General features: G+C 48.8%; 1 protein-coding gene across 1 annotated transcript; it reads right to left on the minus strand.

Moving 5' to 3' along the window:
• Nucleotides 1-1,274: 1,274 nt before the first annotated feature.
• On the minus strand, nt 1,275-4,490 carry LOC133912237 (mitogen-activated protein kinase 5). Its single transcript, XM_062354873.1, has 6 exons — nt 4,160-4,490; nt 3,743-3,872; nt 3,496-3,633; nt 3,054-3,386; nt 2,769-2,952; nt 1,275-1,675 (listed from the first exon to the last, which is right to left on the minus strand). The coding sequence occupies exons 1-6, from the start codon at nt 4,324-4,326 to the stop codon at nt 1,503-1,505; spliced, it is 1,125 nt and encodes a 374-aa protein (XP_062210857.1). The 5' UTR covers nt 4,327-4,490; the 3' UTR covers nt 1,275-1,502.
• Nucleotides 4,491-13,920: the final 9,430 nt, after the last annotated feature.

Raw genomic sequence — 13,920 nt, forward strand, 5'->3', positions numbered from 1 at the left:
TAAGGAGGTGGAGAATGCAGAAGTATAACATGCATACCTTGTTTCCTTATTCTTGAGTGAGATTTTGGGTAGAGTAGTGAGAGAGTTTGAGAGAGGGAAGGAGAAGAAGTGGTGCTACTCTTGCCCCTTTGTGTTGGCCAGTTGAGAGAGGGAGAGCAAGAGGGAGGGAGTGAGAAGAGAGGGGGAGGGGTGCTGGCGCCCAAGGGAAAAGGAGAGGGTGTGCTAACCCAAGGTGGGTCCCACTTGTAAGAGAAAGAAGTCTGTTTTAACTGCAAATTCTATTCTTTTCTCTCCCAATTTTCTTTCTCTCATCCATTTGACTCAAAACGAGGTGCTCCAATGTTCAAAAATAAAATTATACAAAATTAAGCATAATGCTTAAGAAACATGATTATGTTTAATTATATGATTACGGATTTAGGATGTGACATATACTGAATGATTAGGGTATACCGTGCATATATATAACAACTCAGGATACTACAGAACCGAATCTACTTTACCTGATACACTCGGAAATCTAGAAGACATATATTATGAAGGTCTCGATTGGTTGTCCAACTCGAGAACGACTAATGTCCAAGTTGGATTCATCTGAATTTGTCATGGTGGAGAAGATAAGGGACCCTTTCTATGGGTTATAGTTGGATAGGAGTCGGTTTATTAGCCCTATATAAGGCGGGGACCCAGACTCTCGGAGGAGGGAGAAAAACTCAAGTCAGATCAAGACATACACATCTCAACGCAAGCACCAAGACCCTAGCATAGAAGATACTCGATGATTTCAATCTTAGATTAGCCTAGATCCGATCTACTCATTGTAATAGGTCTAGCCACATTGCTTATACTCGAGTTGATCAATATACTGCAACAACATCTAAACATGACGTAGGGCATTACTCCAGCCGGGGGTTCGAACCTGTCTAAATCGTGTGTCTCGATTCATGTTTAATCACGGATCTCCAAGGTACTCCGATCAATTACGAATCTATTGTTAGGAACTACTCTTCTACATGAATGTAGACGCTAAGCACGCCGTCAAGTCTCCAGAAGACCAGAACAAATTAATTAGATTAGGGTCTCGTTCTGAATGAATGGAAAGGTTCAGGGCTTGCAAAAACTTCAGCATTTCAAACGCGTACATCATATTGTTGTCTTGATGCGTCTTAAGTTCACTCGGAGCTCTAGAATGTGAAATTCAATCTGCATCTAATCCATTGACGAGGCTAGAATGCTAGATACTACCGTGTGAAAGTTGGTAAGCAAAATTGAGATTTGATTTGTTCGAAAAACATGGTGCAAACCTTTTATTATCATTGGTACCGCAGATTACATGCAACGCCTGAAACCAGTAGCAACGGCATACAGCCTTACACTGACAGAATGGTGGGCTCGAACATCAAACAAACAAACAAATGCAATGTTCACTCTACCCGGCTCTTCTTCGATCTCGCGCCTATGTACAACATGTATAAATTACAACATTACCATAGGGGTTCAATCTAGTATCGGAAATTCGGGTTCAGTTCAATAGCTTCATTGAATATTAGCTGCTTCATCTGATCCTCAGTTAGAGCCTGTTGCTCGAAGTCGAATGAGAACGGCTCCGTGCACACGGGCTCGTCGGCGATGTCGTGCAACCGCTCCAGGTACGGGTGATCCAGCGCCTCTTCAACTGCATCACCGAAACGATCTCGGTAAGAATCGAAATCATTCCGAGCTCAACTCCAGAAATCCCTACAAATCCACTGAAGTAAAACTCTACTAGTCTGAAAGCAACAAAAGAATCTGTGAAGTGTAACTCCGCTAGTCTGAAACCAATTGACGAATCTCTAATCTTTAGGGCTATCTCTATAGCTTTTCGTTTTCCTTCTCAAAAAATGTTTATTCTGTACATAGTCTTCATCATCGCTTCGACAAAAGCAATAAGGAGAAAGCTCCAAACTAAACATAGAATAAGCGAGGTTGGGTCAAAGCAGCAGCAGTCCAAATTGAAGGTAAGTAGGAATGCAAAGATAGGGGTTACAAAGACTTGGATGCATATGGAGAAAGCTCCCAAAGAAGCAATATGGATCTCCCATTTTGTTGTTATGGATCTGTAGAACTTCCTACTTGCTGAAAAACATAAGGCTGACTCTAGTGGCTCCCGTATCGATCCGGCAAAATACTATACCGACTGTTGACTTGTACTTTTGCCGATCGTAACGTTTCGCAACGCTCTCCAACAACTCCCGTTTCTAACGGCACAGTAATACAGACGGAGGAAGGCAGCGGCAAATTTGCGGACGTATCGAGCATCCCGTATCACTGTTCACTGAGTATGCGTATGGATCTGAGAAAAGGAGGATAGTAATGGAAGGTAGGAAATAGGGTAGTTGCTGGAGATAAAAAAAATAGAGGATATTGTAATAGTATTAGAGAATGCTGTAATAGTATTATAGAGAATGAAATTTTATGTATCTGCTGATGTTGATCTAACTGTATTTAAACATGGCCATTCTAGCACTGCACACAACACTTCTTTCTTCTTTTAGCTGGAGGGTATGATCATTGATCAGTCAAGGGTTGGAGACCCATTTTAAAGAGAGACAATCTGACTATTACTCTCCCAGTCTCCCTAAACGTGCCAGGTTGCCTGTATACAGCATAGTGATTGCCACACTCACGTGCCACTTAACCACCGACGTCAATACGCTAGTCAAAGCAGCACGACAGTAGAAAAGCACAAGAATATAGCACGAGTTACACAAAGGAGAAAAAAAGAGGTCCTGTGATCCTCTGCAGCGGGTTGAAGGTGAGCATCCTCTCGATGAGGTCCAGCGCGATGGGCTGCACCCTCGGGAACAGGCTGGCGAACGGCCGCCGGGGGAACTGCGGCAGGTGCCTCATGTACTTCCGCGCGTCCTCGTTCCGGATGAACCCGAGCTCCTCGTCCGTCGGCGTCCCGATCACCTGAACGAGCAAGGTAGAAAGCGCTTCAGAGATGACCGAGAGGCCAGTTATCCAAGAACCGAGCGCAGTTTCCATGTGGACGGATCGGTGAAGCTTGCTACCTCGGTGATGAGGCGCATCTGGTGCATGTGATCCCGGCCGGGGAAGAGCGGCTGGCGGTTGATGAGCTCCATGAAGATGCAGCCGACGGACCAGACGTCGATGGCGGCGGAGTAGTCGGTGGAGTTGAGCAGCAGCTCCGGCGCGCGGTACCACCGCGTCACCACGTACTCCGTCATCATGTCGCTCTCCGACGTCGGCCGCGCCAGCCCGAAGTCGCAGATCTTGAGGTCGCAGTTGGCGTTCAGCAGCAGGTTGCTCGGCTTCAGGTCCCGGTGGATCACGTTCGCCGAGTGGATGTACTTGAGCCCGCGCAGGATCTGGTACAAGAAGTACTGCAACGAGACGAACGATGCATGCCACAAAGACCAATTACTCCATCGGATCATGCCAAGCAAAGATTACTTAACTGATGGGGACATCATTGATGATCACTTCGCTTACCTGGCAGTGCTCCTCCGACAATTCTTGGTTGGAGCGGATGATGTGGTGGAGGTCCGTGTCCATGAGCTCGGTGCCGATGTACACGTCGTTGAACGCCTGCGGGATCGGCGGCGGGATGACGTCCCGGATGCCTATGATCTGTTCGTGCCAAATGACGGCAGCAGCTGGAAGGTCAGATTCAGGAGCAAAAGCAATCTATCTGAAGCGCAACAAATCGATGCATGCGCGCGTGTTCTGTGCTGCTTACGTTTTCGTGGTCGAGGTGCCTGAGGAGCTTGATTTCCCGGAGTGTGCGCTTGGCGTCCATGTGGTTGTCGAACGCGTTGGCGATCTTCTTGATCGCCACCATCTCCCTCGTTTCCAAGTTCATCACCGAGCTGCACGCATCCGTATAGAATTTTTAGAACAAAACCACCAAAACAGTACTGGTAAAGTATTCTCCATTCTTCGTTCGAGAACGCACCAACCACTCCACTAATAGATTAACTAACAACTTGCTCCACTAGATAAAAAGTTCTATTAGTACTCCACGGCGTTTAAAGAAAGTATTGATTGATCTCATCCTTGCCCTGACCCAATCCTCTATGCCTGTGCAAATCGGATCAAGCAGCAACCAGCGTCTCAAGAAATCTACTCAAGATGGACAGAACAGAACAGAACGTACCAGACGATCCCGTATGCGCCGCGGCCGATGGGCATGATGGGCGGCTGGTACTTGGCCGTGGTCTCGAAGAGGTTGCCGAAGATGTTGTACTGGAGGAACCGGCCGCCGTGCGTCACCGTCGGGCGGAACTCGGCCACCGGCGCCCTGTCCATGCCTCCTCCGCTCATCCCCTCCCCCCTTCCCCTCGAAGAGGACTCACAAGCACTCGAACACCTAGCTAGCTAAGCACGATTGACTTCGCCTCCTTGCTGTCGATTTGTCAAGGGAGGAAGAGGAGACAAAGGGTTTATAAAAAGGAGTGAGGCTTAGGCAGGCGTTGCTGCTAATGCTCTGCCCCCGGTCAGACTCCAGCTGAGGAAGCTGACGAGGAAGCGAGCGGGAGTAGACTACTGCGCGACGGACGGCCCCCTTCCACGCGAGCTAGGGGGGGCACTGATACGGACGCGGACGGAAGAGGTTGCGGATCCGACGCGCCGAGGGCGCGTCAACGGTCAAACCGCGGTTCTTCGAAGGACACCAACCGGATCGGATGGCACAGCAGCTGGTTCCAATGACAGGTGAGGCACACGCGTTCTTCTCCGACGGCGGGCCACTCGCGTCAGATGCTGTTGCGTGGATTTTTCCGCGGGGTGATGGGGACGGCGCGGGAGGCAGATTCGACGGGGAGAGGTCAGAGGTGGGTGGGTGGGGGGGGGGGTGGCTGGGCCTCCGGCTCTGGGCCACCAGCGACGGCGATGTGGTCTGCGTGGCTGCGCCGTGGTGGCGTTTGACCGGCCGTGTCGTCCTCGTTCAAGCGGCAGCGCACAAGCCGGCGTGTTGAGATCCTGTGTGCGGCACCGGAAACTCCACGTTGGTCGCCGAGCTCAGGACCGGGGAACTCCCCCCGTCTCTAGCGCGCGCCCGTCGTGCGTGGTTCGTTTGACCTGCTCGAGGTGGTGTTCTGCACCGCGCCGCACCCAATCGCCTGCCAAGGCCTCGGCGTGCACGTTGGTAGTACGAAGTTGGAGCCATCGAGCTGTGAAGTAACCGTTGTTGCAAACCTGCAAGAATCGGCGGTAATCGGAGGATATTGTCGGTTTTTGGTTTACTTCGATGGATTTGGAGAATTTGAATGGAGCTCAAATAAGATCTGCGCAGTAATGTTATTACACTAGGTTATGCGAATGAGAATGAGAAAACACAATGAGAAAGTGAAAGCAAAATCCCTAAGCCTGCTAGATGTTGTATTTATATGTTATTCTTTGGATGTTAATTTTTCTTGTTTGTAGTTATTTTTTGTTGTTCTCTTTTTAACCGTTGTTTCCTGCTATTTTCGCTTGGCAGCTATTCTGTTACTGTAAATATCTCGTTTCTTCTTTAATGTACGGCAACACTCCTACTACTGTTTCAAAAAAAATGAAAACAAATGAAGAAAAAAACTAGAACTAAAATCTACGATAGGGACCAGGACTGAAATTTCCTGGAACTTAACATTTAGCTGTGACCACACGGATCCTTATTTATTGGAAAGTAATTGGGATCACCAAGATGGCGATAGCCGATAGCAAATATGTGTGATTGTTTTTTTTTAAACGAACAGGCAGGAGGGTTGCCTATTATATTAAATAAGGAGTTAGACTCAGATTGGGTTGGATATCAACAGAGATCACAACAATATAACAATAGCAACACAACAGACAACAACATAGCAACTGCAACGATATAGGAGCAAAAACAGACAATCCCTAAAAACAAGACATATCTGCAAGGAGAGGGCCTAACAAAAAGGTAGCGACCTCCCTGTCACAAGATCCCAAAAGGCATGACCCTTTAGGCGCAGAAGAGCATCAAGAAAGTCCGATGGAACCAGCTCCGTGAGGGATTCGGGGAAGCCCTATAAGGTGCCGTCATCAAGCTTCCCATTGGCTCTCACGATGCCTAAGCCTCTTAAAACATTGCGCTCAGCAAGGCGGGTGCTTCGGTGAACTGACGACCGATCATAGGACCTTCGCTTCTACCTTGCCGGCACCGCTAAAAGAGGTTTAAGCGGAGTGCACAGGGGGTACTCAACCCCAGTAGAGGGAGAACGCTCAGGCACGACTGGCATTTGAGGTTGTAGCATAGTGCAAGGGGTTCCTCAGAAGAGGAGTCCTCAATGGAGGAGTCCAGTGTAGAGTGATGCGGATCTTCAGCCTTCGCGTAGGGTGGGTGCTCAAGTACAACGAAGGGATCCAAATAGCAGTCCAGAAGCTTTGAAAGGTACGTAAGGGATCCAAATAGCAGTTGCACACAGTCCTCGTTCATTGGTTGGGTATCACCATCCGCAAAGAAGAGCCCTTCGGCAGAGGAGATGACTTGGAGCACCATCTGCTCCATGGGTGTCTCCTGGTGCACTTATGCATCAGAGGCCAAAGAGGGCACCGCCTCTGCCTTGATGATGAGAGGGACATCACGGTCGTCTGGAATTTCAACAACCGTAGACTCGGACATGCACGGCAACGGGCCCCAAAAGCAGTGGGGCTAACTGCAAGGTCGACTGAGGATGCATCGGGTTCCTCCGCTTGCTTCTGCGCGACGGTGGCCCTTGTAGTCTCTCGGAGCACAGGATCCATCGGAGGCGTACAAGCTATCGCAAGTGAGTCAAAGAGAGACAGGGTCAGGGAGCGATGAACCGGTGAGTAGGGACTGAAGAGGCCGACAATGTTAGGACCCATGCTACATGGCTCCACGCGCTCAAGATGGTTGGCCACATGCGCCAGCCACAACTTAATAGAAAAAGCCTCATCTCGAAGAGGCTGCATCACTTCCTCGAATTAGTTCAAGAGCAACTGACGGAGCTCCGATCTTAGCGATTCCAACATTGGCTCAAGTAAGGACTTGAGGTCCGGGTGGGGTGCCATAAGAGAGGCACGACAGTGGCAGACACAAGCGACTCCCTCCATGTTGCGGTATTTGGGAACGATGAGGCTAGGCGAAGATAACGACGGAGAGCGGCGTTCACTTAGCAGAGAAGTGGCCACGACATCCGCCCAAGTTCGAGCTTGCTAAGGACGACATGGATGGGCTGGAGAGGAGTGGACTCATGAAGTAGGAGAGGGGAACCGTAGGCGGAAATGCCACTCCCGATGCCTAGGGCGACAACAACAGATGCAACGAAAGGAGTCTCGGCAAGCGCTGACTTGGTGGTCACGTACGAGGCAGCGAAAGAATCTACCCCGAGCCCACCTCTTGAAGGTGAGGCTCCGCTCCATCTGTGACAGACACGGCGACGACGAAGATAGATTGACGTGCTATGGAGATGGGTCACAAGGGGGCGCTCCCCTTCTTGCCCACATGCACCCACGACATCTCCATGGAAGGAGCCACAGAACCCCCCTGGCCCCCCTCAAGAGCACCGTTCGGCGACGGAGGAGGCAGCCGATGCCGATTTGGCAGGCTGCTTTGAACTTCGGGCTGTGGCATGGGTAGATCTGGATCGGGGAGGAGGAGCTGCAACGGTTGAGGGAGATGAGCTGCAACGGTTGAGGGAGATGAGCTTCAACAACTAGGGAGAAGGAGCTGCTACGAGTAGATTCAACAACCGGGCTATGGGCAATGGCGAGCGATAGGCGGAGGGTGGCGGGACCTTCTAGCCCTCCTCCCCTTGGGACTCCCCATTGAGGGAGCAGGTGCACCAAGTTTGGGCGGAGGAGGCGCCGTGGAACGCAGCTTGGAGCGGTGAAGCAACGACAGCTCTGTGAAGATCGGTGACGGGGAGCGACGGATCCGGGCTCAGGATTGGCGGATCCGACTGCCTAGCCCTGGATCTGCCCTTGGTCCACATAGAGGGTGGCAGGCTGCTCCGAGGAAGGCGTCGGTGAGCGGCGACGAGGCTCGGATGAGCTGCGCTCTAATGATGACGACCCTTGTTTGACTCGCAGCTGCCCACCTCGCAGACCGCACGCTTGCTGCCTTGCTTCCTACTGAAACCCACCGTGCGGCCAAAGGAGGCGACGGCGCCGGGGAGAGCAGCGGCAGCGACGACAGCTTAGATCCAGGCGACAGCGACCTTCTCCGGGCGGCGACGGCGCGAGGGGGAGGCTGGGCAGCTACTGTCGCTCACAGTCGTGGTGGCCTAGGCGTGGATGCACGAGTGAGTGCGATCAATCAAGGATGGTCCTCCTCGCGGCGCGCCTCTTCTCCCCAGTCTAGAGCCCCAATATGCGTGATTGTGGGATAGTGCGAGAGTTTGATGGTCCGAACAGTTGGAGAAAAGTGGAAGTGGCTGTCCATGCTTACGTGAAGAATGGTTTGAAGCAAAACAGAGCCATCTGTCATCCAATAGCGAATTTGAAGCAAGACTATCCGTATGTTATTCCACTGGTGAAAATCATTCGATGAAAGACCGAATGTTTTGTTAGTTAGATACGGCCGTCAGCCATGAACTTTCTTGACCATGGTAATCCATGTAAGCTGCTGTGCACTTCAGAACAACACAACAGCAATTGCGTGCACTTCCAATAAAAATTAGACATCAGGAGCACATCAATGATAAAAATACTCCAAACCATCAATTTCGTTGCCGATTGAGCTTTCAAAATGTTGAATTGCCGATCGAGATACCTTGGAGCCGAAGAGGACACTCATACCGTTAAGCAGGGACTCCGACACTCTTGAAAAAGATAACAGGCATGGCGGCTCGATGCAGAACAGCAGATTACTAGTTGTCATGGTAACAGCTGTTGCTGCAGTGCCGCAACTTGGCCCCAAAATAATCCAGAAAAAAGCCTGATGGATGAGGAGTGGTACTAAGCCTAACTCATCGATGTGTACTGCTGATAGTACTGCTGCATCGCCCAGCTGATTGGAACAAGGGAGGCTTAGAAACCGAGGCTGTGATCGCGAAGCCGAACCTTACACTATTCTGCCGGGAAGCATCAGGCGGCGTGGAGCGCGATTTCAGGAGAGCATCTCCGGTCCTTGTTGTTCTGATCCCGGTCTTTTTTAGGAAATAAGGAAACCTCGATTGTGAAATTAATGAGAACCGACGTTAACGAAACTCGAACGCGGGTGCCGCGGATGCAACAACATGCTCTGGACAAGCGCAGCTTCTCTGATCCCGGTCTTTCAGTCCGGGAGTCGGACAGGTTAGGAACATCTACCTTCAGCAATATTATCTTTCGATAGATGCAATTCCATCCGATGTGAAAAGATACATGGCCACTAGTATAACTAATTGGCTAGCTGAGAGTTTGCATGCCACTAGCATGCAAAGATTGGTTAGCACGTATGTATTAGGTGTTTCATAGTCGTTTGCTTCTTGTGACAACACCGAGGACCAAAAGATGATTACTTTGAGCAGACAATATCTTAGCAGGATAATGTTTTAGTATTACAGGCTTAGTGTACGACGACTACCTTTTAAAACCGGGGTTGTAAGTTGACATGATGCTCTTTCTACTAAGACTAGACCACTGACTGCACGTCAGGAAAGCCTGGACACTGGATGTCGGGACCTCCTATCCGTAGCTCGACAGAATCTAGCTTACGGGTAGCACAGTCCACCCGAAATTGGTCCTGCAGCTCACTTTTGCTCCTCTTCACCACTGAGCCGGCATGCTGCCGCCTACTAGCTCTGCCCCACCATACCCTTTATCTCTCCCCTGTCTTACTATTGCCATCTCTAGTGTCGGCATGACCCACTAGTAACTATGGTTGTTGTAGTCCATCCTTCCTCCCTCCACTATTCTCCAGTCCTTTTCTTTCTTCGCCCTGACCTCCTCCTCCTCCTCCTCTTCTTTATCTTCGGCAAAACACCCTTACCCCGCCCTCCTTCTCCGTCTTCGACAACATCCCGCCGTCCTCCCCCGTGCTAACCTTTCTCACATACCCGCCCCCCTCCACCCAACCCCCCTGCCAACCTCGCCCAACCAGCCATCCTTCGACTGACCTCCTGGGGAATCCCTCTAAAGCCTGATGCCCAAGCTCTAACCCTAACACAACCTCAAACCTTAAACCTCTCATACGAGAAGGTATCAACACACTGTCGTCGGAGCATCACCACCTCACCGTCGCTTGGGTGGGTGAGAACCCTAATTTCTCACTTTGGAAGGCGTCGGTAGGAGGAGAGGAAGAAGATGAACTAATGTTGTTGGATACATAGTGCGCAAGAGGCTAGCCCTAAGTTCTTTTTATGCACGCTATGTATAGGATTCCTGTTGGATTACTAGAGTGCTGGATAGTCGGGGTGATAGTAGGTGTCCGAATTATCCGATATTCGTATTCGTCAGAATATGAATATGGATATCCGTATTAGTATTCATTTATAAAACAGATACTAAACGGATGTATCCAAATTGCTTTTAATTCAAATGTAGAAATATCCGCCAACCAGGGAACCAGATTTCACTAAAGTTTTAGAATTTCAGAGGTGAAATTTTTTTATATATTCTGGTTCCATCAAATTGGAACAAATTTCAGTCAAATTTGACCAAAAACTTAAATTTTCCGACATGAATTTCGAACAAAATTCCTAAAATTTCAGTAATTCCAAATGTGAATGATTTTTTTTGTAAACCAAAATAAAAATTATTGTCATTAAAGCTGTAGGATATTTGTATATAACACGATCGAGTAGATATCCGAATGCGGATTCAGATGCAAACAATCCGATTCGTATTCGAGGATATTCGGATTTGTATTCGTATTCATATTAAAATATGGATAGCAATGTGGAAAGTGGACTATTTAATCTTTATCCAATCCGTTTGCACCCCTACTGGACAGCTCAGCAGCTATCAACGTCCATGTGCCGCAAAGTTGGGCCGAGCGCTCTAAATATTTGGCTGGTCTTATGCTTGGGATACGCATGTACCATCACATTCTTTTTCCTTGTGGACGGAATTTTAATGGACCGGCGATCCGCCTATTGGAGCCATCGTCAGCCAATTGGGCCTCACGACAAGCTTCACTAGACCTCACTCCCCCTCTCGAGCTCCTCCGTGCAGCCCCTCTCTCTCCCTTCTGAGCCAGCACAAAGCCGCCTTGGCCGTCGGAGCTCCTTCTCCATCGCTAGCCATCGTTGGTGCCTCTCCAGCCAAACTGAGCACACAGATAGTCCGCCCGCACCACAAGCAAGCCTACAGTGCCTTCAAACCTGAGCCAACCAGCATCTTTGTGCGTAACCCGTGTCGATCACGACCCAATCCAATGCCAGCATTCAATTAGCATTGCTCCAGCCATCGTCATCGACCGCATGCCCCACCGTCACCTTCACTCTGTCACGAGGATCACCAAGAGCCAAGAGTCGTCCTAAACTGAGGCCAGAAGCTATCAACAGTGAGCTCTTCAGCGAGTTTCCGCCGCGGGTCCCCTCGGCGCCGCCGCCCTTGCGTTGCCCCGGTAAGCCTGCCGTCTGGCGTCGTAAGCTGAGCCATCGCAGTCTCCTCTCTCTCTCTCTCTCTCTCTCTCTCTCTCTCTCTCTCTCTCTCTCTCTCTCTCTCTCTCTCTCTCTCTCTCTCTCTCTCTGTAACCCTGATATGTGGCCCTGGCCATCTAATGTCGTCACCCTAACCATTATCTCCCCTCGAGCCAAACGGGCTACCTCAGCCCAAGAAGTCGATACATCGAAGCCAAGCTCACATGAACAGTATCCATTCTCAATTTCCAAAAATCGGATTTCCGCAGAATATTCCCCCTTTTTCTTTTTCTTGATTTAGTCTGCTTACAAACTTTCAAAGCCCATATTTCCTCTGTCAACTCCGATTTCATCGATTCTTCCATTGATATTCATCTAAATTCAAAATCTATCTTTTCATACTAGTTTATTATTTATTTAAATTTATCTATATTTTATTTGAATTTAATTGTGTGTTGCTTTGTTGTGTGCCACATTTAGAAATCGGAAAGTTCGTTGAGGAGGAGGAGGATCCGGGAACGTAGGAGTTCAAGCAGGACCCTCTCGAGGACTTCAACAAAGGAAAGTCTTAATTTGTTTCCCTTTGATCATACTGAACCCATTTTTATTACCACAACTTGTAGCAGCCGTTTTCCACTGATTAAATGCATGAAGTATTACATGTTGGCATATTTTAAACTATTGATCTAGTTATGACCTAATGTAGATTAGTCAGCCTTTCTATGATCAACTTACCCTCTTGGCAAACATATGACTTTTGTCTCGGCTACTTTACTTATGCTCAGACGATTACCTTGCTACTAGTATGCTTAGGGTGATAACCTTTAATGGTATTTCATACTTATTCATGTTTAGCTTTTCGAAATGTGTAAAACTTGGTTCTTGGTGTGTGTGAGTTGTGGGATGGGAAAGACCTTATCGGATAATGATAACAACCAAGATTGGGTTAGAGCTGAGGAAAATCAGGGTTATGTTGGGAACACCTTAGGAGTTGAAATGCTGCTTGTGTAGGAGGCTTCATGAGGAGTGATGCTTGTGTGGTAGGATCCTTGTGGAGATGTTTGTCTTGGCTCACTTAATGACCGAGTTAATGTGACATCCTACCTAGTCTTTACAATACAACCACTCGACCCTGTATGGGCAGAGCTTGGCCTAAACCCCGCCATCTAGTCTACTGTCATCTGGAGGCAGGTGTGCAACGGGAAGCGATGGAGCAGGTGCAGGCGGTGCAGGCTTGGTGACCTAGTTGGAGGCCTAGTTGAACCCCTGGTTAGCTCCCGTAGGTGGCTAGTGAGATGATGTTGTAGTGGGTAATGGATTTGTTGAGTCGCATTGTCACGACGGTGGTATGTTACCAAACTTAGCTTGTGGGTAAAGTGTACCACTCTGCAGAGGTTAAACTATCCGAATAGCCGTGTTCACGGTCATGGACGAGCTATGGTTCGGTCACAACAAATAGAAAGGGTTGTGGGTGTCCCCTTAGAGTGTGAGTGGGCAAGGTGTGCCCATTTTTGGAAAGTTAGGTCTGGTCGTGTGTCGTAGAGGGTTGCCGTGGAAGGGTGTGCGGCAATAATAAAACTTAGGCCCTGATGACTTTCTATCATGGCCAAAAACCCCTTTTATATAATGGTGTTGATATAATGTTTTCATAAAAATTGCCTTATGAAAAATGAACCTTGTATGAGTAAAATTACCCTTTCCGCCAAGATAACCTTACAGCTTATTCCTTGTCTATCCATATGCATGTATTTATACCCCTACCATAGTGCAAGGGTTGAGGCTTGCTGAGTACTTTTGTACTCACCCTTGCTTATGCTTTTAGAGGATGACCCGGACTTCACCGAAGCATGCGGTGAGGAAAATGAGTAGGCTTGGTCACGTCCGCATCCGAGTTACCTGTGGAGTGGCATGTCCCTCATGTTGTCTCTATTGTGTACTCTGATGTCATGGACTTTATTGTTTATGCTTTGTGGCTTAGTGCTCCATATTTTATTAGGCTGGTGGAGTTTATTCACCGTCTCTCGTGTTGTATGACTGTGATAACATTTATTGTAAAACTTTTATTTACCAGCGAGTGATTTAGAGTCTGGTATAATAATGGTTTTTAAGCATCGAGGATAACCCGAGGCCCTTCAGATGGTATCAAAGTCATATTTGGTCGTAGGACGAGACCGTAGACCCGGATGTGTTTTTTTCTTAAACAGTTATATTACAAAAGTTCCTTACTCTTCCCTCTTCTTTTGAAAAACCCTTTTGACAAGCGATGTCCTCCTCTCTGCAGATGGAAGATCAAGGTTGGGTAACCGAGTACTGCTTGGACGCTCTTGGTTTCCCAAAGGTGATGTATGCTGCCATGACCAGGCTAGGAATCATGGAGCACCCAGAG

This window comes from Phragmites australis, chromosome 3 (assembly GCF_958298935.1).
Source record: "Phragmites australis chromosome 3, lpPhrAust1.1, whole genome shotgun sequence".
Taxonomy (NCBI): domain Eukaryota; kingdom Viridiplantae; phylum Streptophyta; class Magnoliopsida; order Poales; family Poaceae; genus Phragmites; species Phragmites australis.

Coding starts and splice junctions, on each gene's coding strand:
- LOC133912237 (XM_062354873.1), bottom strand. CDS start 4,326: ATGAGCGGAGGAGGCATGGACAGGGCGCCGGTGGCCGAGTTCCGCCCG. Junction 3,387..3,495: donor TGTCGGAGGAGCACTGCCAG/GTAAGCGAAGTG, acceptor GTCTCGTTGCAG/TACTTCTTGTACCAGATCCT. Junction 2,953..3,053: donor AGATGCGCCTCATCACCGAG/GTAGCAAGCTTC, acceptor TTGCTCGTTCAG/GTGATCGGGACGCCGACGGA.